We start from the raw sequence: 25,493 nt of genomic DNA, 5'->3' as shown, positions 1-25,493 counted from the left end.
CTGTTTAAATGGCTCCCTGAAGAAGCAATATAAACATCAGTGTTCAATTCAAGGCCACGGTTCACTTGAATACACCCCACCACAACTCTGTAGTAAGCACTTTGTCTTGCGCTCTCTCTCTCTCCTTATTTGTCTCTCTTCCCTCCCCTCTTTAACTCTCTCTCTCGCTCTCCCCCTTCTCTGAAACAGTGAGGACTGAGCGTCGTTGCCATGGCTGCCTGAGTGAGTGCAGCGGTTAAAACACGGCCACTCTCCTGGCTGGGATGTTCACTCAGCTCATGTTGGTGCGCACCAGCTGAACGCAGCGCTGGTCGGTCGCTATACTGTGTGTAGGCTACAACTCAGCTCCGCTCTGTCCCGGGATGAGACTTGACCATCACCAGCTGTGAGACGAGGTCTATGGTGAAAGCACGCGGGGACACGTCGCACACCTGCGGCTGGATGGAAATAGATGGAGGAACTTGGCGCCTCTGTCGCCGCACTCGACAAATTTGCTTCACCTCCTCTCGTGGTCCACGGGGGAGCGCGCTTGTAAGCTGATTTAACCCGGGTGGATGTGAATACCTCTCCGGGATTAGAAGGTTATTGGGTGAACGACAATGCCCCGCGGCTCCGTCCGGCACTCCCGGCTATTGTTCGTGCGGCATCGGACGAGCGGTGCCCGGTCTCCCCCGGTTCATCTCCAGTAGCAGCCTCTGCTCCTGTGCCTCCTCGCAGCTTCGCTCAGGTCGTACTCCCGGTGTGGATAGGATAATATGACTTCCTGGCTCCGCACATACGGCAGCGTCCCTCTGTGTCTCCTGCTTTGCTGCTTGGCGGTCGCTGTCTGCGCAGAAGCCTCCGGTGCCGGTGAGTGGAGCCTCATTAGGGCCAATTAGGCTACAGCTTATCCCAGCAATTAGCTTACATCTTGTATCATGTCAATACTTCACTGCGCAACATCAGCTGCCGTCCCGCCCATCTGTGTTCTCTAGGGGTGGTCGACTTGTCCTAAATGAATGACCCCCATTAGATCTTTTTTTAAAATAGGTCTTCCATTCTGTCATTAGCATCTGCTTCAGGGAGAATGTATGAAATACTGTCCGTTTTTGAAGAGAAACCTCTAAACTCACAATCAGGCCCTCTGAAATAGCCTCCTGTTTCAACTTGTATTGATCAGTTATAATTAGAAGTTAAATGCTTCACCTATGTAGGAGATTGCCAGAGGCCAGCAGTGCTAATTGGGTCTGAGGGGCATGTTAGTGGGCTGTTAGTGATGCAGGACCTGCAGACTTTCTCTGTCCTACATTCAACCCTGTAGCTCACTGAAATGGCTCTGGAAAAATTGGATCTCAGCAGATAAATCACTTCAATGAATCATTAATCCCACTACAGTATGCCCCAGGTCAAATTTGTGCACTTTGTCACACCCCCACTGCATTTTTCTGCTAATTCTGCATTAAAGGATCTTGCATGAGTGATGTGTCCCAGTGACTCTTCTTGCATTTAGCATTCACTGATTAACTTATGATGTGTGGGTGTGCGTGTGGGAAATGATCCATTGCACCACTCCAACAACTCAAGCACCTGTTCCCACACTCCCAGACGTTTTCCCACTACAAGGCTGGCTGATATATACTGAATAGCCTCTTATGAGCTGCTAAGTAGTGCTTCCATCATCAAACGTGTGCATGATATCTCTAAATATCCACAGGGGCTCGGCTGCATGGCTAATGTGTTGACACACACATTCTTTCATATGCTAATCACAGGTTCTCCTCCTCATCCCATTTCTCCTCTGTCTTCCACTGCCTCTTTGAACCTCTTTAAATCCCGTCTCTCTTTCTTCAGGTGACAGTGTGTGTTGGTCTCCCAGTGTCACTTCTTGTACAGAGTGTCTCAGCCGTGGGCCGCAGTGTGCCTGGTGCTTCAAGGAGGTAGGAATGTATATAAAAGTGTGTGCTTGTGTCTGGTGTGTGTGTGTGTATATGTGTGTGAGAGAGAAAGAGAGAGAGAGAGAGACAGAAAGAGTACGTGGCAGACATTCAGCAGCATTCCTCAGATGACACGCACCAAAGCTTTGATGCCACCCACAGATGTGAATATAATGTGTATCTTCAAGCTTAGCAGCCTGCCCTATGACCTGTGTGCATGTGTGTGTGTTTGTGTGAATGTTTCCATGCATGCTTTCTCATGCGGCAGCAGAGACAGAGCCACTTTCTATCCATGTGTTTAGTCTACTTGCTCACACATATCACTGCATTTCTCTTAAAGTGTGCATGTGCCTGTGTGTTTGTGTGTCTATATCTGTCTTTGCTTTCTGGGTGTCAGTCCGTCTTGTAAAGAGCCCACCCCAGATCAGCCTTGAGAAGTTGTAAAGCCTGCCAGCACCACACCAGTCACAACATACACACACACACACACACACACATGCACACACACATGCACACACACACACCGGCTAGACAAGACCATCAACATGTGTGTGTTTACAGACTTCAGGTGCTTTCCCACCCTCTGATCCCTAACCTTATGTGACATCATTAAGTGGGGCTGGGCTCACTGGTGTGTGAAAACATTCAAACTCCACCTCCCAAACCTCCTACACACAGAAAGTTACAGAGTCATGCTTGAAGCACTGAAAATGAAGCAGGCAAAGTGCTTTTAAATGTGCAGTGTTCACATTGACACTCAGTGTCAGGCAATAGAGCAAACTCTGTAAGGAAAGTCACTTTGAAACTTTCTAGTATTCAGAGTTGTTGGAGAAATTATAGCCGCAGGGACATCTGAATGACTGAATTTAGTATAGCTCTCAGGTTGAAGCCATGGCCTCATACTCTTGTTTTAAAAGTAGTAGCAATCCCAGTGGATTGCGCTATTTCCATATATTTGGATATGTCACACACTATTTCCTAGTGCTAGTCACTGTATTTGTGAGTGTGTTACTCTCAGATTAAAGTTCCAAAGGTCACTAATCCACTACAAAGCTGGAAGGCATGACAATGTTGTGCCGTATTGTTGGGGCAAATGGCTATTAGACAGCAGAGAGGTTAATTACAAGACTCATTCAGTGAAATGATGATTAAATCATATCCTAAATAAGAAAAAAGCCAACTGGGCCATCTAATCTTTTTTTCTATCCATCAGAACTGGTACTTTCATTTTTACCTACCTTTCCTCTATGATCAGATACCTTGAGAGTAGATCGGGACAATGATGAGTAAACGCAAACAGGACATTTCTTCCTGATATACTGAACTGCTGAGTAACTTATAGTGCGTACTATAAAATGGTAATGGCTCTGATGTCAGTGTAATTACATCGCAAATCAATACAAACGTCATAGAAATGAAAAATGAAACCACAGTGAGTAATTGTGAAACCGGTTTCAATTTGCCGTGTTTCGTCATGTCAAATGAACAGTGTTTGTAACTTTATCACACTGCATTTTACAGAGAACAACGATTAGAAAGAGGGTGAGAAAACACACGCATTACAATCTCTGTACTCTGGAGTGTTTGTCTGTATGCTCCTACATTCGTGAATGGATGCAGTGGGCAACATTCAAGCAGGAGTGGGTGAGTAAATGAAGACCACAGGGAAGGAGATATGATTATTATACGAATGGAAAGATTACAGCAGCAAAAAACCCAACAGATCATCATGATGGGCATGTATACGGCAGCATTATGGCATCTTGCCTTGTGGGGTCACAGAGGATAATGTGATGTTCAACTTGACCCATATTTTTGTATCACTTGCTTCCATTCCTGAAATCTGATTATTATGATAACATCATAAGAGACAGCTTGTTATCCTTACCACTGTCTGGCAGCTTTTGTTCCTGTGACTTGTTTAGGGTTTTTTTGTGTGTTGTTTCCAACATTTTGTAAAGCTGCAAAGAAAATATATTAAAAGAAGGTCACCATTTCTTGACCCTGTGTGACATCTAGGACTTTCTGGATGGCGCGGGCCCAACCCAGCGCTGCGACCGGCCTGTAAAGCTGCTCAGGAGGGGCTGTGATCCGGAGTTCATTGAGCAGTCAGAGGTCAAGGTGGAGGTCAATGCCACCCTCAGCAGCACCCAAGTGTCCCCACAAGACATCAGCATCACCCTCAGACCAGGTAGACGATGGGTACCTCTTGATTTGTCCACAAAATACAGTTTTAAGTCAGGGATAAAATGATGGATCTCTGGATTTGTTATCTTTTTGTCTTAGTGAGTGATAAAGCAGCTGAGGTGAAGTTTAAAATTATTTTATTATGTGTGTGCCTAGGTTCAGAGGCCAGCATTGTAGTAGCCGTGAAGCAGCTGGAGCGCTATCCTGTGGATCTGTACTACCTGGTTGATGTATCAGCATCTATGCAGGAAAACCTTGATCATGTAGGTGTCCATACACTCAGCTGTCTGTGTTCCTCTCAGCAATTCAGTGTTGAAGCATTTCATTTATTTTTCTGAAGGAAACAGTGTATTTCCAACATTTAAGCTAAATTCTGAATCATCACAACATTATTTAACGCGAGTTCTCCTGCTGTTTGTGTCTTGAATGGAAAAAAACAAGACCTCGAAACCCAAATAACAGTTTGGTGTTATATCATTGGGCCTTATTAGATGTCTAATATCTTTTACGTTTTGCATTGAATAAACTGTATACATATTAGACACATTTACTTAAATTATGTTTCCATCTTACACTGTACTCTTTCTCCATTCTTTGTTTCTCCTTCTACTTTTCCCTCTTTTCTTTCTTTTTCTCTTCCCATGTACTGTCCCTCACCTGCACTTGGATTTCTCATTCTGTGTCCACCTGTATCTGCATGTTTTCTGTGGTCCAGTTGAAGACTGTGGGTGTGGCTCTGTCCCTTCGTATGTCAGAGCACTCCTCAGACCTTTGGCTGGGTTTTGGCTCGTTTGTGGACAAACCTGTCTCCCCTTACATCAATGTCCATCCCTCCAAGATCAACAACCCCTGCAGGTAAGACCGAATTTGTCAGTTGGTTTATTGATTGCTAAGAAAAGTAGGGTTAATTCTTGCTACTGATTGAATAAAAAAGGTTATATTCATCAGCTAACTTTCCCTTTTCATTATTTAAAAAATACAGCCGAGCATGCTGCTCCCATTAGTTGCTCCCAATTTTTGTGACTCGGGGGAATTGCTATGATGATGAGACAGAAACAACAGACGGGCTTTTGACATTCAGTTGTTCTGGTGGTTGTTTTGGAAATCTACATTCCTGAATGTTGCAATTAAAACCTTTCTGGACTCTCTCTGTCTCTCGCCAGTGATTATGAGATCCGCTGTCGTCCAGCCCACGGCTTCCACCACGTTCTAAGCATGACGGGAAACATGAGTGAGTTCACACGTGTGATCAAACGCCAGCGCATCTCGGGAAACATGGACACACCTGAGGGAGGACTGGATGCTATGCTGCAAGCTGCTGTCTGCCAGGTGTGTACATATAGACGCTGGGTGCAACAAAGAGAAAGGGTGAAACATTTTGAGATATACACAAGATTTTTAAGGGTTTCTTGAATATGTCCCTGTAAATGAGGGATAACCCCAAATTTGGTAGTAAGTCAGCATGCCAGTAAAAGAGGCTCTTTATTCTGGGAGAATGGTGGCACTCTGACTCAGCATTGGATATTACCACTGGTATCCCACTAAGTAATGACACCACTGCTGGGGTATGGCACACCCACACACACACACACAAAGTTGCTTATACTTTGGCTGCAGGAGGGCCGTGAATCACACCATGCAGGGGGGGCCTGAGAAACTGGTCTGCAGGGAAACACCATGGTGGTCATGACTCTAGAAATAGACTCTCCATTATGTCAGGCGTACTAATAAACTCACTGGGTTTCCTTAAATACACACGTGCACACACACACACACACACACACACACACACACACCCATTTTGCTCTCACCCTGTCGACGAGTCACAGACATAAAGAGGGAGACTCTGTGCCTGGGGGAAGAATTTCTGCTGCTTTTCCTTTAATTGGGTATGACAGAAAGAGCTGATCACTATGGGGACTAATGTAGTTCAGATGAGTAAAATGTTTGAATTTGCAGCTTCTTGCCACATGTGTAAACCTTTAAAATGTGAAGCATGCACATATTTCCCACATCAGTCTGTGTAAATGTAGCTAACTAGTGATATAAGGGAATAAAAATGAGTGTGTCTAAAAAATGACTCACCAGAAATAGAATACACATTGGTTAACATTTTGTCACTTATCTCTGATTTAATTCTCTATAGATTTGTAACAGCTATTTGGTTTCATTAAGGGTCAAGATTAAACATGATTTACATATGTTAAACAATGTCCTGATTCCTCCGTGTCTCTCTTTCAGAAAGTGGTGGGTTGGCGACCGCAGGCCAAGCGTCTATTGCTCCTGATGACCGACCAGCCATCTCACCTGGCCCTGGACAGCCGGCTGGCAGGGATTGTCACGCCACACGACGGCCTGTGTCACTTGGAAAACAATGTCTACACAGCAAGCACTAGGATGGTGAGTGGAGGAGGAAACTTACTGGGAAGTCAGGCTGAACCTTTTAACATGGCATTCAATGCATGTTAATGTTCACACGGTCTTACATTAATGTGGACTGTGTAAATTACTACATGGGCTGCGGATGAAATAAGCCTGTAGATACTGAATCTGAAAATGCTGTACTCAAGTTGCCAATCATCACATCAAAATCATAGGTAAATTCATACTTAAAGGAACGGATAGACTGGGGTTTGGTAAATGCGCTTATTTGTTTTTGATGAGAAGATCATCACCACACTCAAGAAAAAGACAATCTCCAGTTTCGGCTTCCCTGCAAAAAAATAGTCCCTGTAAAATCTATGGACAAACAAGATATGTAAGGCTAATTTGTGAGGTTATGGTGCTTTCAGACCAACCGCGAATTTTCGCCTCGCAACGCTTTCCTTGCGTGAGTACACACAACGCGAGAAGGCGATTTTAACGCGATAATGTGAAGAAATACAACTCGCCATTACTACAAATGTATGAACCCAAAGTAAACATTTTGCTGTGATTAAATAGCAATAAACGGATTAAACTGATGCCGAAATAACTACAACATGATGCAGATTTGTTAAACACATGAATTCATGTTTTGTCAGGTCTGTCAGCTAGACAGCAGGACAACAACTTCTAAAATGTTTGTTTTCTGAATGGAGTTTGGATCGATCAGGGCTATGCTATGGAAAGTTGGTCACAGTAAAATATAATGATAGCTGGAATAAAGTTACAGACACATGTTTGCTGAACTCACCAGGTAGTTCAACCTCCTTTCTTTTCTCCAAGTAATGTCCAGTTTTGTCTGGTTTTTATATCCGACAGAGCTAACGACGCTAACAACAACACTGGAACCGGAAACTAGCTACTGAGAAGCTCCAGTGAAGATAAATCAACTTTGAAATCCAAAAACCTAAAGTAAAAAGCTAATTTAATAAAAGCAGTTAACTCCAAGCTACTCCCGCGAGTAAACGCGACTCAGCGTCATGCGAATTCCTTCGCGTTGCCTAAGCGTCGCGGCTCTACGCATCTTTGCATTGACTTTGTATGTAAACTCACCGCCCCAAACACTCGCTTCGCTTTTGGTCTGAAAGCACCATTAGAGGTGCTGGTAGGCAGATTTTGTTAAATTTAGAGAGAGCCAGGAGAGCCGTTTCCCCCTGTTTCCAGTCTTTAGCAATCAGCTAATCTAGTCGTCTGCTGGCAGTAGCGTCCTATTTACTGTACAGAGTATTACTGATCTTCTTATTTAACTCTTAACTCTATCCAAAAATGTCTAACTGTTCCTTTAAATCATCACACACTAATATGGACTGTGTACACAGCACAATTTTCAGATTATAAATAAATTCATACAACAGATAAGATGTATAACAATAGACTTAAACATTTACAATTACTCATTTGGCAGACACTTTTATCCAAAGCGACTTACATATGAGGAACAACTTAGAAGCGTCTAAAAAGCTTCATTAATGTAAGAGATCTATTAGTGACAATAGAGACTAGTAAGAGCAGCTAACTAGACTCTATATGGAACATCGGGGGGGAACAGAAATGCATTGCTGAAAAAAAATTTATTTGTATTTAGTCTGTTGATTGTCTCCTTTTCAGGACCATCCCAGTGTGGGTCTGTTGTCTGACAAGCTGCTGGAAAACCATATCTACTCCATCTTTGCTGTGGAGAAGCAGCAGTACCAGTGGTATGAGGTAATCTCTCCCACACAAGAGCACACAACATGCCAACATATGAAAATGAGTAAACAAATAGTTTTGAATGTAGGGAGTAAACACCTGGCCTGCACACAGGTACATGCAAGACAGTAAATCCCTGCTAGCTTATGTATTAACAGCTCCAGAGCTGATCTGCACTTGCTAATTAAAGAGTAATGACATGTTACACTTGTAGGGGGGAATCAGTTTACAAGAATCAACATATTTATTCACCCTCGTCTTCCCTTTTCTTCACCAGGAGTTGGTACGCCCGCTGCCTGGCTCCTACCTGGGAAAGTTAGGTCTCTTCCAGGCTCCAAACCTTATAGAGCTGGTGGTGGACGCATATAAGGTACAGAGCACTTATACACTTATTCAGCAACTTTAAAGAATAACTCCTTTCTCATTTTCAAACCTCTTTGTCGTCCCTCTGTGTATTCTTCATCCTTTAGACAACAAAGAGAAGGACGGGGACAAGTGAAAGGTTAGAGAGAAGAGAGCAGCAGCACAGCATGAGCTGAATTTCATGAGCCCATGCAGAATCAGCTCAGAAATGTTGAGGCATTAGTCCGCTGATCTGCTCAGGCAACATGTATTCTGTTTTCCGTTGGCCTTGTTTATTCATGCAAGCTGACTAATAGCACATTCCAGTTTGCAGAAAGAAGGCCTAAGAATCGGTGATACTACATTAAATTATGTACTGATAAGTAGTACACACTCTCTATTTTTTCTAATCTTCAGAGTGCAGGAAAAGGACAGACACTGGTAATGCAAACTTAAAGCCCCCTCCAGACAGATTTAACTGCCGTTTTTGGTTAACATTCTTTCTCAAACAGAGAATGGGGGTGTGGTTAATAGTCAGACGTAATACATTACCATGACAACCAAAAACTGACCGGCTGGAGTGTTCACTAACGATATGCTGTGTTAACATCACTACACTGTAAAGTTTAGCACACTTTACTGTCTGGCAGGAGTAGCTATTACTTACCCATGATAGAAACTATCATTGCGCCTGCGCAAGCTTGGAGAATGACGTATGACTTTTGGAATTATTATAGTCATACGTCACCACCCCGTTTTAACAACTAAGCAGTTTTTGCAACTTTGAGCACAAAATTAAGCTATTTGTCAAAAAATATTTGGCAAACTATGTGGGTAATCAGCATTGTAAGGAAATGACTCAGAAAAATATGAAATATCATAGAAATGTCAAAATACAATGGAGGGGGGCTTTAAATCCTGAAGTTGGGAAAATAGATGATTGGAGATGTGTTTGGTAGCTGAGGGCCTAATAAAACAGAAAAAAACAGATAAGAACAAGAGGTTATGAAGGGGTAAGGCCGCTCAGTTGGCAGCAGCCTGGGCTATAATCTTGCCTCAGGCACAGCGCTCCATTGTTTGCTTCGAGAATCTGCCGAATCCACAGATCTGGGTGCACAGCCACGCATACGTGCTGACACACACATGCACACACATACACACGCACACGCATCCACAAGCAGCAGAGCGCGAACAGAAGCTGGCATTATAATAGCTATCAGATCCCCTCGGAAACCATGTGTCCTAATCATGGGTGGATACAAAGAAGCTATTTTTGGTACCCACCTCCATGTTCCCATACCCCACCCAAATCCCCCACCCTGGATTTCATAAAGAAGGAGAGAATGTCAATGAGGGCTTTCTGGGGATATGTGACAACTTTAATTAATCCCACTTCTCCCCTTTCTATCTCTCTTTCGCGCTCATTACTTTTCACTCACACAGATTACTCTCATTAAAATTTTAAACTGTCTCTGATCATCCCACTCTCTTTTATCTTAACCTACATCCCCTTTGTATCCAGCATAATACATTGGCTTTAAATAATTTCTCGATACCAGATAGTAAACTTGATGTTGCTTTTTCATTTCTTTCGTCCTCACTCGTTTTAGAGGTTGTTGTCGGAGGTGGCAGTGTCAGTGTCGGTGGAGGACAAGGCAGTCAGCAGGTACTGGGTGTCTGTATCACCTCTCTGTCCTCATGGATCCACTGCTAAGAACCAGAGCTGCTCAGGGGTGCAGCCCAACCAGACGGTAAACACACAAGCGTCACTCACCTGGTTGATACAGTGTGAGAAAAGTTACTCATATTGATATAACAGGACATTAAATGGTTGTATTGGATTACTTTGACTCGTACAAACGCACTCACACACATCACTGAGAGCTTTACGAGACAGAAAAGATTTGGTAAATAATCCGAGTTGAGCGGATTACAGGCTGTGTTTAACAGGAAAACATATCCATGTGATTCTATGACATTTTAGTCCTAAAAATCCTTACCTTGCCTAATATGAGAGCCCTTATGCAAACAAATAGGACATTTAAATTTAGAAATAGGTCGTTGGACATCCACCGCTTTAATACCTGTTCCATTTATACACAGAAAGAAAAACCTTAAGTAGTCTGCGCCATGGCAGAGAGCTCTTGTCAGGCAGAAATGATTATACAAAAGGCTAAACTCATGTTCAACTATAACAACCAAAGAGATTCCGTTTTGGTACTAATTATTATAATTTTCAGTACATTTGGAAATTTTCTTTCTGTTCACTCCCTCAACTGCAGATGAGACTCCTCTCCTCTGTAACCTTTTGGGGCTCTGAACTTTGTCAAACACCAAGATTCTCAATCACTGCTCTATAGTTACTCCATTGTTCAAAAAGACTGAAGTTCAGCCCTTTAATCCATGGGTGGATTAAAGTGAATTATGGAAAGTACCCACACTTACCAGAATGGCGATAAAAATCAAGCGAAAGGCCTGCGTGTAGTCTCAAAGCTTTGGCATGCACAATTTTCCAACCACATCAACAGACTAATTATTCACTTTAAGCCTCACTTAGAATCCTAGTTCCAGGTTACTTATCCAACTATTTAAGTCTTATCAGAGATTGCCATAATTATGTAAGGATATTTACAGCAGGAGTTTCATGGGGGAAATTCATTTTAATACTCTGCATCTCTCTGGAACTGTATAGCAACAACAAAAGAACAACAGTAGAGTCATTTGTTGGTATGTTTTTTAACCTCTCTTGCCTTGCATAAGCTTACACAATTCCCCCTTTCTAACAGGGAGGAAAACGAAAATAAGCTTTATTGTGTATTTTACAACAATTAGAATTTTACTGTCTTATAGTTACTTTAATGTTGTCAAACACACACATATATATATATATCTTTACAAGACTAAGAGTCAAGAGCTAGTGACTCTGTGAGGATGTACAGCGGTGCTTTAAGTTAAATGTTAACTACAGCATGCTAACATTCTCACAATGACAAAGCTAACATGCTGATGCTTTCCAGGTTTAATCTGTATTGTGTTCATCATCTTAGCATGCTAACATTCGTCTATTAGCACTCAACACAAAGTACAGCTAAGGCTGATGGCAAAGACAGTAGTTTAAGTAATTAGGATTTATCCTCTGGACACTATGAAAGTCTGTATTAAATGGTAATCCATCTACAGTGGTGGAATGTAATTAAGCTGACTTGAAAACTGTGTGTCTCTAAATTTGGTGATTATAATTTATATATGTATATATTATATATATTATAATTTGAATGTTTCTGATAAACTGAAGGGTTAAATGTTCTTTTATAAATTTAAGCACTTTGAATTACCTTGTTGTTGAAATGTGCTATACAAATAAACTTGCCTTGCCTTGCCTAAATTGAGAAAATTCTCCCTCTTCGTTGGGTAAATGAACTATTTAAAAATTTGTTTGGATCAGCTAGAAAATACATCTGTCACAAAACTGAAAACAGGGCTATAAAAAGCTGACTTTTAGAGATACGCGGTTCTCACAGGACAGCGATACTGATGATCTTATAGAATTTGATGCATTGCTGGAGATTAAATTACCCAACAGTATATAAAGTAGTTAAAATTAGCTCAACCTTAAACATCTACAGCAGTAAAATGCAACATACACGTTAATGCAGCAGTAATATAAATCCAAAAACATCATATTTCAAAGGGTAAAACACTGACAGGAACCATGTAACTGCAGAATAAGTAGTTACTTTTTATATTAAAGTAAATTTTGCAGATAATACTTTTACTTAACTAAGGTTTTGAATGCAGAACTTTTACTTGTAGTGGAGTATTTCCACTGTGTGGTATTAGTAATTTTATTTAAGAAAAAGATCTGAATACTTCCATTAGTTCTTGAGATGTTTCGGTCTGGACCAAAGTGGTGGACTGATCGAGAGACCTACATTGCCATCCAAGGAACCACGCTGCTAGCATGACTAAAAATGATTTAAACATCACTGAGCTGCTGTTTTAACAAGTTTTTTACCTTACTTTGTAGGTCTACTTTAATATTACCATTGGTCTGCGCTCTTGTCCTGTCGATGGTGAAGACGAAGATGTAACAGTGTTGGTTCGCCCTGTGGGTTACAACGAATCCACAGTTGTTAGGATCCACTCTAAATGTCGCTGCAGTTGTGGACCAATGAGACGCTGCAATGATGACAGCCAGTCACCATGCACAGGAGCACAACACAGCTCCAAGCAGGAGCAGAGGCCGGATCACGAACTAATGAAGGACTCAAACATAGATTCCAACTGGAAATGCAGAGCGGATGGGTCTGATGTGGACTGCAGTGGTCGGGGAGTGTGTGAGTGTGGGAGGTGTGAGTGTGAGCAGAGCAGGCTTGGGACAGTTTATGGGAAATACTGCGAGATAGATGACTTCTCCTGTCCGTACGAACAGGGACTGCTGTGTGGAGGTAAGAAGAGCACACTTCAAAAATGTAAAAGTATAATGTACGTTTTAGTTCATAGACATCACAAGATGTCACGTTTGACGCAAAAACATACAGTCTACATTGTTTTTGTTTAGTTCTGTAAAATGTTTCCCTCCTGTCTCTGTCTGTCCTTCTCAGGGCGGGGTGTGTGTGTGTCTGGTGAGTGTGTGTGTGAGGATGGCTGGACAGGTGATCGCTGTGCTTGTCCCGTCTCCACAGCAACCTGCCAATCAGCCAATGGCTTGCTTTGCAGCGGGCGGGGAAGATGTGTATGTGGCAAGTGTGTGTGTGACAACCCCCGACAATCTGGAGACTTCTGTGAGAGATGCCCTGCGTGCCAAAGCACCTGCCAATCATACTGGTACTAGACAGTTTGTGTTCGCTACCACAAAGCATGATGGGATTTCTTACAGAGGTGTTGGCAGTTCAAGCTGACACTTTTGCACTTTCTCTCTCTCTCTCTCCCTTAGGAAGTGTGTGGACTGTCACCTGTCTCACGGTCTCACACAAAAAGAGGCAGGACACTGTAACAACACCTGTGCCCCATTGGTGGGATACATTGATGGTGTATCAGGTACAGCCAGTTTAACCAATAGAATCTGCTCTTGCAATTTTACACAGAGTTGATTTTACATACATTTACATTTACATTTCCTCATTAGGCAGATGCTTTTATGCAGAGTGGATAAAGCATCAATAGCGCATCAAAAAACATCAATAAAGTAGGAGATCTACAAGTGACAACAAAAACTAGTAAGAGCAGCAATTAATAGTGCTAAGAGCTATTAGTGTTAGGCATAAATGGAGTAAAATGGGGTACATAGGGACAAAGATTCAGCTTCTCATTTCCAATTTGACCAAGAACTTAAAGTTAACACCAGGTTGTAAAGCAGCATTTTACTGCCCTCTCTGCTCGAAAGTTTGTTGCACCTCTGACCACACCCACTCGTGATGTCACGGTGTGCTTACACACCCTAGAGTACTCTCCTAAGCTGCATTTCAACCAAAGGAACTATCGAGGAACTGCCTGCGCCCAAGAATAGGCGAGTAAAGGCTACTGGCTTTAAATCGAGCATGTTGGCTGTTTTTCTACTCCTCTCTTGTCCACTGTTTTTTGCAAACCAATAAATCACAATCAACGGTCAGACAGCACATACAAGTCTCGCCGATGTCCGCCTGAGATCGTACTCGGCATTAAATGTATTGCTTGGAAATAGCAGCCAGCTTGCAGTGGTGTGGTTACAGCAAACAGCTAATGGAGTTACGCTAAATAGTGGGTTGTTTTAAGTTTTCATCTGGGTCTGTTTTTTTTCCCAGGTGCTCAAATAAATTTTAGTATTATTTATATATTTATATCCTTCATTTAGTTTTTTTTCTTCTCGCTGTTGTTTTTGAATTTCTTTTTCTAGTTAACCCCCCCTCCTTTTTAAATTTTTTATTATTATTATTATTATTATTGTTATTATTTATTTATTATTTTGTTATTGTTTTTTTACTTAAGTTCAAAGCATTTAATCTCTCTACTTCCCAACTCAGTTTCACACACCTCCATTTTTCTACCTCTTGAACATACACACACACAAACACACATTGCCTTAAACTCTCATTTTTGTTTTTGTGTATTTTCACCAAGTATTGTTATGTCTGTTATGTATGTCACCTGATAAGTGTTGCATTATCTAATAAAAAAAAAACTACAAAAAGCAGAGTTGCCGGTTTGCACATCCAGCAGACACAGAATAACATTAGCATTGGTTTGGAGTTGTGTTTTGACATAAAGGAGGATCTATTGACAGAAATGCAATATAATATACATAATTATATTTTCAGTGGTGTATAAAGACCTTACATAATGAATGTTATGTTTTTATCACCTTAGTATGAGCCATTTCTATCTACATACACCGCGGGTCCTCTTACATGGACATCACCATATTTCTACAGTAGCCCAAACGGACAAAAGTCTCTACAGAGCATGTTTTGTCACTATGTTGAATATGTACGAAGAAGAAGAAGTAACGTTAGTAGTAGTAGTAGGAGTCGACTGGTTTATTAGAAGTAAGAAGAGAAGTCAAATTTGGACAAATGGAGGCCCACACATATTATTTAGCACAAGAGCTGACAGAGCGCGTCGGCCACCGTAGCTTCTCCTGTGCACTTGGAACGGGAGGGTTGAGCGGTGACTAATGGTGCATTCTTGTGGTGTTACAATAATCAGAATATTTTTTTCCTCCTTAAGCCTTTATTGCAAAAAGAGAAATAAAGTGTACATGGGACATAAAGAAGTATGCATAACTTTGATTCATGCAAAATCATGTATTGCATATACATATTTTGCAAACATGTAATTTGTAATATGGTTATAACGGTTAATTTTCTGTTCATGTAAAGGGAACTAGATGTCTGCGTGTTGTTTATATGCTCTGATAAGGCTAATCCAAAACATCTTTGTAGCAGCGTCCATGTTGATTCCAATTCCGATTTAAGAGTACATGAACACACACTGAAGTCGGATGAATGATTTCACAACTTGGGAAATGGGACCATCCGAGGAGCACATGAATGCACCGTGAGCCACTGGTTGTAATTTGTAACCCTCACCACTAGATGCCACTAAAACTCCAATATTCATTCTCCTGTTAGCTCCATTTCAGTCTCCAACAACGTCTGAAAAACATATCTGGCACTTTAGCAACTTAGTACTCCACAAAGTTCATCAGATAGTCACTAACTTTGTCTGTCTGCTGTTTGGTGCTGGGCAGGTTTATAAGAAAACCAAAACAATGAACTTAAAGAGACGAAGAAGAACTGAGGGCAAAGTTGGGGGATAATTTTATGGATTCATTCATCCATTATTACAGTAGTATAAAAATGTTGATTAGTGCAACTCTGAAGTGGGAAGTGAAGAGCTGTAAAACACAGCAGCTCCCTTGTAATGCTACTCTCATTGATTCTGTTGTTTTTAGAAGTCCCGGAGGATTTTCACTAGGGTTTGGAGCTCAACATGTCTGGACTGAATAACAACTCACTTCTCTCTCTCTCTCTCTCTCTCTCTCTCTCTCTCTCTCTCTCTCTCTCTCTCTCTCTCTCTCTCTCTCTCTCTCTCTCTCTCTCTCCATTTCCAGGTCAAGAAGGGGATATGTGGATTCAGTGTATGTACATCGGTAGTGACAGCTGTCGCTATCGGTTTCAAACAGGCTCACAGTCTGGTCAGACCCAGCTTCATATAAGCACAAGACCAGGTATAATGTCAATACACAAACACACACACACACACGCCTTCATTCGAGGTCACTTCCGTTGCTACCATTGCTGCACTACTACACCCCGGTGTATTTGAGTCAGCAGGCCTGCTGTCAGTATTACAGCTGTATTTTACATTTCCCCTCAGTTCCCAGTTCACTTTCTCGATTTATACAGCCACGCACAGACACACACACACACACACACACACATACACACACACACACACACACACACATTCACACAAACACATACATCATTTAAAATCCACTAGTTAACACATGCCCTGGGTTACACACACACACATAATTGCACATCCAAGTGTTACAGTTCATCCCCGCCTCCCCAATTTTTGGAACAGCACTGCTCATTGTGCACCCCAACACCCCCACCCGGCTCCCCCGTCTCCCCCTCCTCACCCCCACATCCCCCTCCACCCAACGGGACACTCTCTTCCTGCTCACGCCCACTCCTCCCGGGTGCAGCAGGACCCAGGTTTCCATGGTAACCCTGTTACAAAATGTCAGAGCAGTCTTTGGGCTCTTTGTGCTGAGCGATGAGCCCGTCATCCACACATGCTCCCCAGCAGATACACAGCCAGCTGACTGTTCAGTACAGCACCACTGGCACAGCTGCCACTGACCGAGCTGTGTAGGTGTGTATGTTTGTCTGTGTGGAAAGTTATTAAGTGCATTTACTCAAGTACTGTACTTAAGCACAATTTTGAGGTATTTGTATTTTGTAGAAACTAAAGTTGTTAAAACTGGGCCCACCTTGACCAGCTACACCATAATGCTCCTTACAATTGATATAACATTTTTAACAACATTGATTATGTAATATAGCCTATAATATTATATCACTCACAGAAGGCTTGTTTCTGCAAGGTGTACTTTTATGTTTAACAATGTATTTGGAATACTTAAATGAGACTTTGCACAAAGGAGTTTTACTTGTGAGTATTTCGACATTGTTGTACCGGTAATTAAAGGATCTGGACACTTATATCACGCGTGTTTCTCTGGTACGTCTATGTTTGAGAGGCACATTTGAGTTTTAGACCTAGTGAGTGAGAACATTTTTGGAAATTGAGGACAGTTTCAGTCTGTCCTTACTTCTTTAAAGGCTTGTTTAAGGATTAAGATTTAAGTGGATATGGGATAAAGACTGGGGTTAGACATGATGATTAGGGTTAGAGTTAAGGACCAGGGTCCTCACAATTATAGAAGTACAAACATGTGTTTTGTCTCTGATTCTGCAACTAAATGTCTTTTTGATGCATATTTTAGTGTATAATAGGCCTATTTACTCAACACTACAGTACTCTCTTTTCTAAGCTTTTTGCCTGTCGCAGTGAACAGCAGCCTGTCACAGTACTTGAAATTGAAACCTTGGTTGTGTGTTTGTGTGTGTGTGTCCACAGAGTGTGCCAGTAGCGGTCGGCTGGTAGGGACATTCCTGAGTGTGTGTGCTCTGACAGTGCTGTGCGGGCTGGTGGTGGTGGCTGTGTCCCGGCTGCTGTTACAGAAGAGAAGCAGACCACCAGGGGGCGCTGCTGAGAACGTAGACTATCACTGCACTGGAAAGGTTAGCACTCAAAACTCAGGTACACTGGAGGCTTTCATCAGCAGAGCAGGGTTTTAATTGGGGGAGGGGGTTGTGTGTGTGTATCATGTCCTAGGAGCCTTCCGAAGCATTAGGAACCCCTTAATTCTTTAGGATATTTTTGTAAATGTGTTCTGTCCGCTGAAACCAGGAGTAAAAAATTTAAGTCATCTGTTAGAGGTAACAGCTGTATTTTACATTTCCTGTCAACTCCCAGCTCACTATTTACAGTGTCCAGATTTGTGACCTTACGATGATGTATAGCACCTTTGAGAAACTTGGAAATGATGGAAATTTCAATATGGAGAATTGAGTGCCTAAACTGGTACAGATTGCTTATAAGTGCTTAGAAACCCCTAATTTATTGTTCATCATTCGCCACAGATCATCTTAATGACACAGCAGATTATAAGAAAAGTGTAAAAGTGTACACATATGTTTGGGTAACATTTGGATTCTTACATGGGGCACAACTCCCTGTTGATGTGTAACATTCAGTGTTGGGAACGTTACTTTGGAAATTTATTAGGTTACCAACTACAAGTTACCCTATTTAAAATGTAATAGTAATGTAACTATTTCAATAACTTAGTAAAAGTAAAGTAACTTATTACATTTAATTTCTTTTTGATTACTTTTCTAAATTTTGGTGAATGTTTTTAACTGTTAACCATTTTCAATAGACAACTTGAGAGGCAATTTACCTGGCAGATGGTTTGTGCTTCAAACTCAAACATGAGAACCAATCAGAGGCATCAGAATAGCTTCGAACTTTACAAAACAGCTATGGCTGCAAAGACTTATGACTGTAAAGCTTGCAAAGACTGAGAAAATGACCTAAATGATGTCACTTACTGTTGACATAGTCAGTATTTTTAGCCCTCACACTACCAACTCCGCAATTATACAACCATCCAGACTTGACCACTTGTTAGTATACATCGAAACCTTTTCCATCCACCCTATATAACATGTATTTCCAAAACACCCTGTTGAGTTCCGTTAGGGGAAGTGTAGGGTCTTTTTGGAGCTTGACCCACATATGGGACTAAAAGGTCAGGATGTTGCAGTTTTATCTCTCATGAGTCCTCACATCTATAGAATTGCATGCATACATGTGTCTGTCTGTGTGTGTGTGTGTGTGTGTGTAGCTATAAGGCTACTGACTGCTTATTTCTGTCACTATTCAGGACCTGTCATACATCCCTACAACCAACGAGAAGACAGTTACCTACAGGCGCGACCGCCCACTGGACCGCCCTGTGGAGATGCACATCCAGATTTCCAAGATGCCTCTCGGTGACCCCTGGCAGTGCTAGGGAGAGTTCAAAGGTCAAGGTCAGAAGGAAGTCAGTAGAGACATATAGAAGGAGAATCAACTAAAGGCTTTACTCTGCCTTCTTTGTTAAACTTCAACCAGCTGTATGTGAAGACTGATAATGGGAAACTAAACTATGAAACCTCCATGGGATCATATTTGTAAAACTGACCAAACTCTTATAGACTGTGTGACTAATGTGGCCAGTATCCTGGAGATGAAGATGAGAGCACAAGTCCCCCACTTCTTCTTCCTCTGTAGCAGCAGGGAGGCTGCTTCTTCCACAGGGTAAACTGTGGTCATTCCTCGTTTTTTAGCCATGCGGCAATTACTGCTCCAACTTATGAGTGTGTGTGGGTGTGTGCGTGCGTGTGTGCGTGCAGGTAAATGCATTTATGCTATATCTAGGCTTTCTATTTATGAAAGTAAAAACACTACATGTTTTAGGTTTATGTGATTGTGTGACACTCCAAGACTCAAAATGTACGATCTCCCTGTCTTAGTCTTCCCCCCTGTGGCCAGCTTGAGGTATGACATTTTTCTCCAATAATACTGTCAACATATGACTGACCTCAGCTTTGATTACTTGGAATTTAATACATGAAGCAAGCCAATGACTCTGTCTTTTTACCTTTTTTTTTATTTGATTAGATTTGAGTGTACCTTGTATTTTGTTGTTTCTTTGTTGTATTTTGTTGTTGTTAACTGATCATCTGCATTGCAAATTTGTTGTATTTTATGCCACTTTTCTATCATGATAAGTGAGAATATAGTTTCATATGATTGCCAGTTGTTAATAATCTGCATAGAATTGCACTAGAACAATTGTTTTGCATTATACTACTGACAAATGTGGGATCTCTGGAGGCAGAAGAGCTGTAATAGTTGATTAGAAATTATTGTTTGCTACATGTTGGGCATTAGAGGGCATCTACACAGTAAGTGCATTAGAAGCTAATGTAACAAATCCACAACACTGGAATAACAATGGACTGAAAATTCATATTTTAAAAAAGTGACAATTAATGGCAACTGTAACATCAAACATCTGTACATGTGGCCTCTGTAACAGAGACAGAACCAGAACTGTGTCTGCATGCACCTGCTGATCATTTCCAGAGCCATTCCTATTGAGACTGACACGTTTAAACTCCCAGGCCAACTTGTGGGTGAAGTTTCAAATAGCTCTAAAGGTAATGACATCAGAGGTGGAAATATACCACTCATGCACTAACTAGATCCTCTGGATCCAGAGTGCCAGTTCCATAACATTTTGTGAAACTCTTGCTCAATCCTGTTCCTCTTTTTAAATTGTATTTAACATAATACTGTTTACAGAAAAACCTGCTCGATTTTACTGTAAGTCTGGAACACTAATTATTTATTGTGATTATTTCTTTTTATTTATGTTAATTGTGCTATTTTAGGAGTTACAGGTGTTTGTGTTTATGAAGAGCGGGTGTCTATCTCTAACCATGAGAAGAATTCAGCAATAAGGTAATAATCATCTCATCTAACCGGACACTGAGTTCGGATTAACAACAGCACTTTTCTGAGTAGTTTAGGTGTCAATTAATGTGACTAGTTGAGTTGCATGAATGTTTGCATTAAAATGTGCAAGATTTTTTAAAGTCATTTCTTGAGTTCTCCAGCTTTTCTGTACCAGCACTTCTACAGTTGTATTTGAATTAAACATGTTTAATGAAAATGTGGTAAAATTTGTTAGGCCTTCACGTTAGTGTGGTGAAACAATGTTAAAAATTCAATTTAATATTAAGGCTGTCTCAAATGAAGCAACACCAGTGTCTCATTTGCAAACTAGTCACTATTTTTAATACAGTTGAATGTAAGGTTTTGCATAGACCTGGCAACGACTTTTTGTATTTTGTGATGCAACAAAATGCACAAAAGAAATGGGTGACTGTACAAACTGAACACTAGGTGGAGATGCACACTAAGGTAGCTCAGATGAGTGCTACTGATCACTTTATATTTCAAGCAATAGGCACTTACATAATGTGTCCAAAAAACAGTGGCATTAGTATTATTATTATTATTATTATTATTATTGTTATTATCAGACATCTGTCTTTGTCAAAAGTTCAATCATTTCAGTGTATTGATTGAAAAAAATACATTTCACAAGCCTGCTAAAGGCAGGTTATACCCCAACTCAGCTGAAATATACCTTCAAGTTGTGGGCTAATTTATTTTATTTAATGGTACATGTACTAACAATGTATGCTCTAATGTAGGCCTAGATCTATTCTTACACCCAAAAACAATGAATGAATGCAATCATAAGTCAATTTAAAAAAATACTAAATGAATAAACATAAGGTGTCTGATAAAGAAATCAGATCATATAGTGATTATTTCCAGTAATTCTACTTTTTCCTGGTTTAGAATAGTAAAGATTGATATTAAATTTTAGCATATAGGCTATAGGCTATTTGTAATGCTCTTAGTCACAAATCATAATGCTTTGGCAAAATCATATGCCTAGCAGGTCTAAAGAGGAACGAAACAGGCCTATGTCCAAAATCTTGTTTTATTGATAGGAGGCATGACTTACAAGCAGAGATAAATCATAAAATGCTCAACCAAACATATTTTAATATAACCTATAACGATATGGCATAAAAATGGCTAGCCTAATTGTTTAATTCTAAACAAAATTGAGTGTTGGTTGAATAAATTAGGGGCATATAACATGTCTTCAAATAACAAGTCTGATAAACTGTGGAAGCAAGAATTTATTTTATTTTTTAGCATAGGTCTAGATGAGGTAAGGACACAGTGTTCACTCACAGCTGAAGTTCATCATAAAGTGCCATTTCAGTTTTTAAGTGTCCAAGAAAAAACACACTCCATTCAGGCTGGTAGGCCTACAGTGTAATTAAATGCCCACGTGCTGCTTTGTTCGTGTTGTAAATTATTCCACCACACTCTGTCCGTCAGTGGTTTGGACAGTCTCGCGCCCGGGAGACTGGCTCGGGCTACCTGAGAGGCTATTGTCCGTGTCGCTGCACCCTTTACCGATCCCCGGTTCCCCGCCATCCTCTGAGCCATCCGCGTTGTGCGTCCTCGCGTGCTTGCTAAGGTGGTCGGAGCGCATGAACCGTTTGTGGCAAATGGGGCACTCGAATCGCTTCTCCCCGGTGTGCGTGCGCAAATGCCGCTGCAGCTCGTCTGAGCGCGTGAAGCGTTTCCCGCAGAAGAGCCAATTGCAGACAAACGGCCTCTCCCCGGTGTGCCAGCGCAGGTGAGCCTTCAGGTGAGAGGTCTTACCGTAAACTTTGCCACATCCTGGGATGTGGCAGCTGTGCAAGCCCCTACGCCGAGGGCTCGTGCCCCCCTGGCCAAGGCTCTCCGCCTCTCGGCAGTTAGGACAGTCGCACGTGGCTCTGCCAGTGTAGCGCCGGGAGGAGCGGGAAGATGGGGGCAGAGAAACGATGGGGGTCCCTGTGAGCGCAGGTGCCCCCGTCGTCGTAGCTTCCGTGTAGGGAGCCGGGACAGGTTGCCTGAAGCCGTCAAACAGGTGCTGTGTGCCGGGGAGCAGGTGCTGAGAGGTACCGGGGCTGAAAGCGGAGCTGTAGTCAGTGCTGTAGCCGCTCAGAGGAGAGGATAACCCGGCTGGGCTCTGTGTGTCCACCCAGCTGGTTCCCATGTCCCACCACGCAGTAGATCCATTACTGACGTCTCCAACGGGCTTGAACCATGACTCATAAGGATGCGGGTGCATCCTCGGATATATTCCCGCTATGCCCTCCACCGAGGAGGGGAATTTGGTCAGAAACACAGACCGCTGTGCGTGCGCGGGATCGGGAACACTGTTGTCTGAAGGAACAGCGGTCTGGTACATCGAAAAGTCATTTCCAAAAGAGGAGTTGGCAGTGGTCACCGAGAAAGCGCTGGAGGTCTCCGTCAGTCCGGACCCGTTACACCTGGAGGCTCCAGAGGGACCCCCTAACGAGGTGAGACAGGCACCCAGGTTGTTGGTGCCCGGGGCGCCTCTCCTCCACGGGTGAAAGCCCTTGCCAAGTCCCGGGGCTCCATCGGAAAGACCAGGGGAGCATGAGGGGCTGGGGTCACCGATTCTGCTGCAAGTGGCGGCCAGCATGGCCAGCGGTGTGCTGCCTCGCCGGGGCTCCTCCTGTGGGGTAAACAGACTTTTAACCCTGTCACTCCAGAGTCATGGCTAAACATGTTGAGAGTCCAGCCTGTGAATTTAGTGTGTTGCTCACGCGTTCTGCGCAAAACGTTGGGTCTCCCAGATAAAATTCAAGCAATGTAAATGAATAATGTGACAAAGTTTTACAGACAGTGCGCCTCTCACTGACTTGGATCGATGGAGAAGTGTAGTGTTTTGTCAGCTAACAGCTCCGACACTACAGAAGGTAAACTTTCTCATGTTATGAATTACAAGTAAAATGAACACCACCACACTTTACCATCATTACATTAATTACGTTATACCGTGAGAAGGTTTCTGAAACAAAATGCTTAACCGTGCGTCTTCCTTTCATTTTACCAACAAGCATAGGCTATGTGTCTAACTTTGTCATGATCAGTGAAAACAACGGAGGTCAGAAAACTGACGAGTAAAAATTGCTATCGGCAAAACAGTAAGCGGCAGACATGGATGTTGTCACTTTATTATTAGCCTATAACCTTTATCATAAAATATTATTGGTTATTGCAGCGACACTACATGAAACAAGACAAATTAAAGTATGGACTTAACTGTGTTCCGTGAATAGGCCACATACTCTTATAAAAACCATAGCCTATTAAACCAATATTACAGCAGCTTCTTGGTAATAAGCTTCAGCAAATGTATAGAAATGTAAACTTACCCCTAGCAGTGTAGCAGCCATGGTCTGTGCAGTGATATCTCCGGCTGACAGTGTGTCTCTCTACTCGCCGTGACTGAACGTGATGAAACTGTTTCCTCTCTGACTGCTTTAGTAGTTGTAGCTTCATCGTGTCTTTGAAGTGCCGCTGAGAGCCCGAGGACCAATCAGATACCAGCTCAAACGGCCGTCTCCAAACAGCTTTCCCTCGAGGTCGCCGTAAATTTTTAAACCAAGTTCTCGCGAGGGGCGCGCTCCAAATAGCAACTAGTAGGAGACAACATAGACATTACGTTCAGTGGAGCTTTTTGACCTGTACAGTGCTGGTCCAACTGGCCAAAGGCTACTAACCACTAGCTGGTGACATTATCACACCAATATTGGCAATTGGCTTCTGGCTGAGCATGCCAGTGTCATCATTTGGTTTATAAATAAGTTAGCAGTTTTATCAATGGCCGATAATTTGATCAGTTAGTTGTTTTGAGGCCAAGTTTATGCTAGCAGTTTTATCACCATTAATTCAGCTCAAACACCACAAAGCTCCATAATGAACCAAAGTCGGTAAACTGCAAGGACCCCAAAGATCCAGGTCACTGAGGTAATCAATTAAATTAGAATTTGTGTGAAATTATGCAGAATTTAACCAATAAAAAAAAAGAAAACATCTGAAAAACTTAAATCGCAGCAGCATTCTGCAGATAGAAAGCCACATTGTGGACAGTTTACACGAGTTAGTTTTAGTGTAGCCTATTTCTTAGGTAAAGGTAAACATTGTCAGGGTTAGGCTGGGATGTTTAAGGCAATCTGGCCTGAAGAAAAGCTTTGTTTCAGCTATACAGCCTGATATTGTGAAGCCATGCAGAGTGAGAGGCTGATGAATGAGAGGCTGGACCTGTCCATCCCATCCTGTCCCTGGGGCGTATCCAGTCAGCCCTCGGGGAGGGAGGGGAGGACACCACCACTACCTCTGCAATTTCATCTCCTTTAACACACAATAAATGTTGGCTTTCAAAAAACCCCACTTCGTCCTCTGTTTTTCTCAGTGTTAGAGATCATTTAAATACACATCCAAGCCCAGACTCAGAGGGAAAACGTTTATCACTTGCGTGTAAACAGGTGAATCAGTAATCTTAAACCATGGATGGTTAACCAAAATGATGACGCACACTCTGGAAATAAACCATAATTATCCTCAGACTCCTCATATATGAGCAAAACCACAGAGGGAGCATTTCATTTGATTTTCAAATTTAATTAAACGGAAGGATTTAATCAGTTTTCTTCACGTGTTTGGTATTAACTGCTTCCCTGCCCTTTCTTCGGTTGTTTCTTCATCTCTCTTGTTCTATGACCAGCCTGGATAAAGTCAGCTGGACACACAGAAAAGTTAATCAACACCCCCCCACACCCCCACACCCCACTGCCACACATACACCACACACCAACCCCT

General features: G+C 42.1%; 2 protein-coding genes across 2 annotated transcripts; one reads left to right on the top strand and one right to left on the bottom strand.

Moving 5' to 3' along the window:
* Nucleotides 1–200: 200 nt before the first annotated feature.
* Nucleotides 201–20,822, top strand: itgb8 (integrin, beta 8). Its single transcript, XM_046058117.1, has 16 exons — nucleotides 201–849; nucleotides 1,831–1,916; nucleotides 3,933–4,104; nucleotides 4,257–4,363; nucleotides 4,816–4,955; nucleotides 5,264–5,429; nucleotides 6,342–6,500; nucleotides 8,133–8,228; nucleotides 8,491–8,583; nucleotides 10,166–10,306; nucleotides 12,583–13,003; nucleotides 13,160–13,382; nucleotides 13,492–13,595; nucleotides 16,147–16,263; nucleotides 17,688–17,851; nucleotides 19,060–20,822. The coding sequence occupies exons 1-16, from the start codon at nucleotides 756–758 to the stop codon at nucleotides 19,186–19,188; spliced, it is 2,412 nt and encodes an 803-aa protein (XP_045914073.1). The 5' UTR covers nucleotides 201–755; the 3' UTR covers nucleotides 19,189–20,822.
* Nucleotides 20,823–21,941: 1,119 nt separating this feature from the next.
* sp8a (sp8 transcription factor a) lies at nucleotides 21,942–24,098 on the bottom strand. The gene is made up of 2 exons (XM_046059038.1): nucleotides 24,047–24,098; nucleotides 21,942–23,343 (listed from the first exon to the last, which is right to left on the bottom strand). The coding sequence occupies exons 1-2, from the start codon at nucleotides 24,065–24,067 to the stop codon at nucleotides 22,123–22,125; spliced, it is 1,242 nt and encodes a 413-aa protein (XP_045914994.1). The 5' UTR covers nucleotides 24,068–24,098; the 3' UTR covers nucleotides 21,942–22,122.
* Nucleotides 24,099–25,493: the final 1,395 nt, after the last annotated feature.

Source organism: Micropterus dolomieu, linkage group LG09 (assembly GCF_021292245.1).
Source record: "Micropterus dolomieu isolate WLL.071019.BEF.003 ecotype Adirondacks linkage group LG09, ASM2129224v1, whole genome shotgun sequence".
Lineage (NCBI taxonomy): Eukaryota > Metazoa > Chordata > Actinopteri > Centrarchiformes > Centrarchidae > Micropterus > Micropterus dolomieu.
Note: the sequence above shows the minus strand (reverse complement) of the source record. Positions and strands in the feature narration are given on the sequence as shown.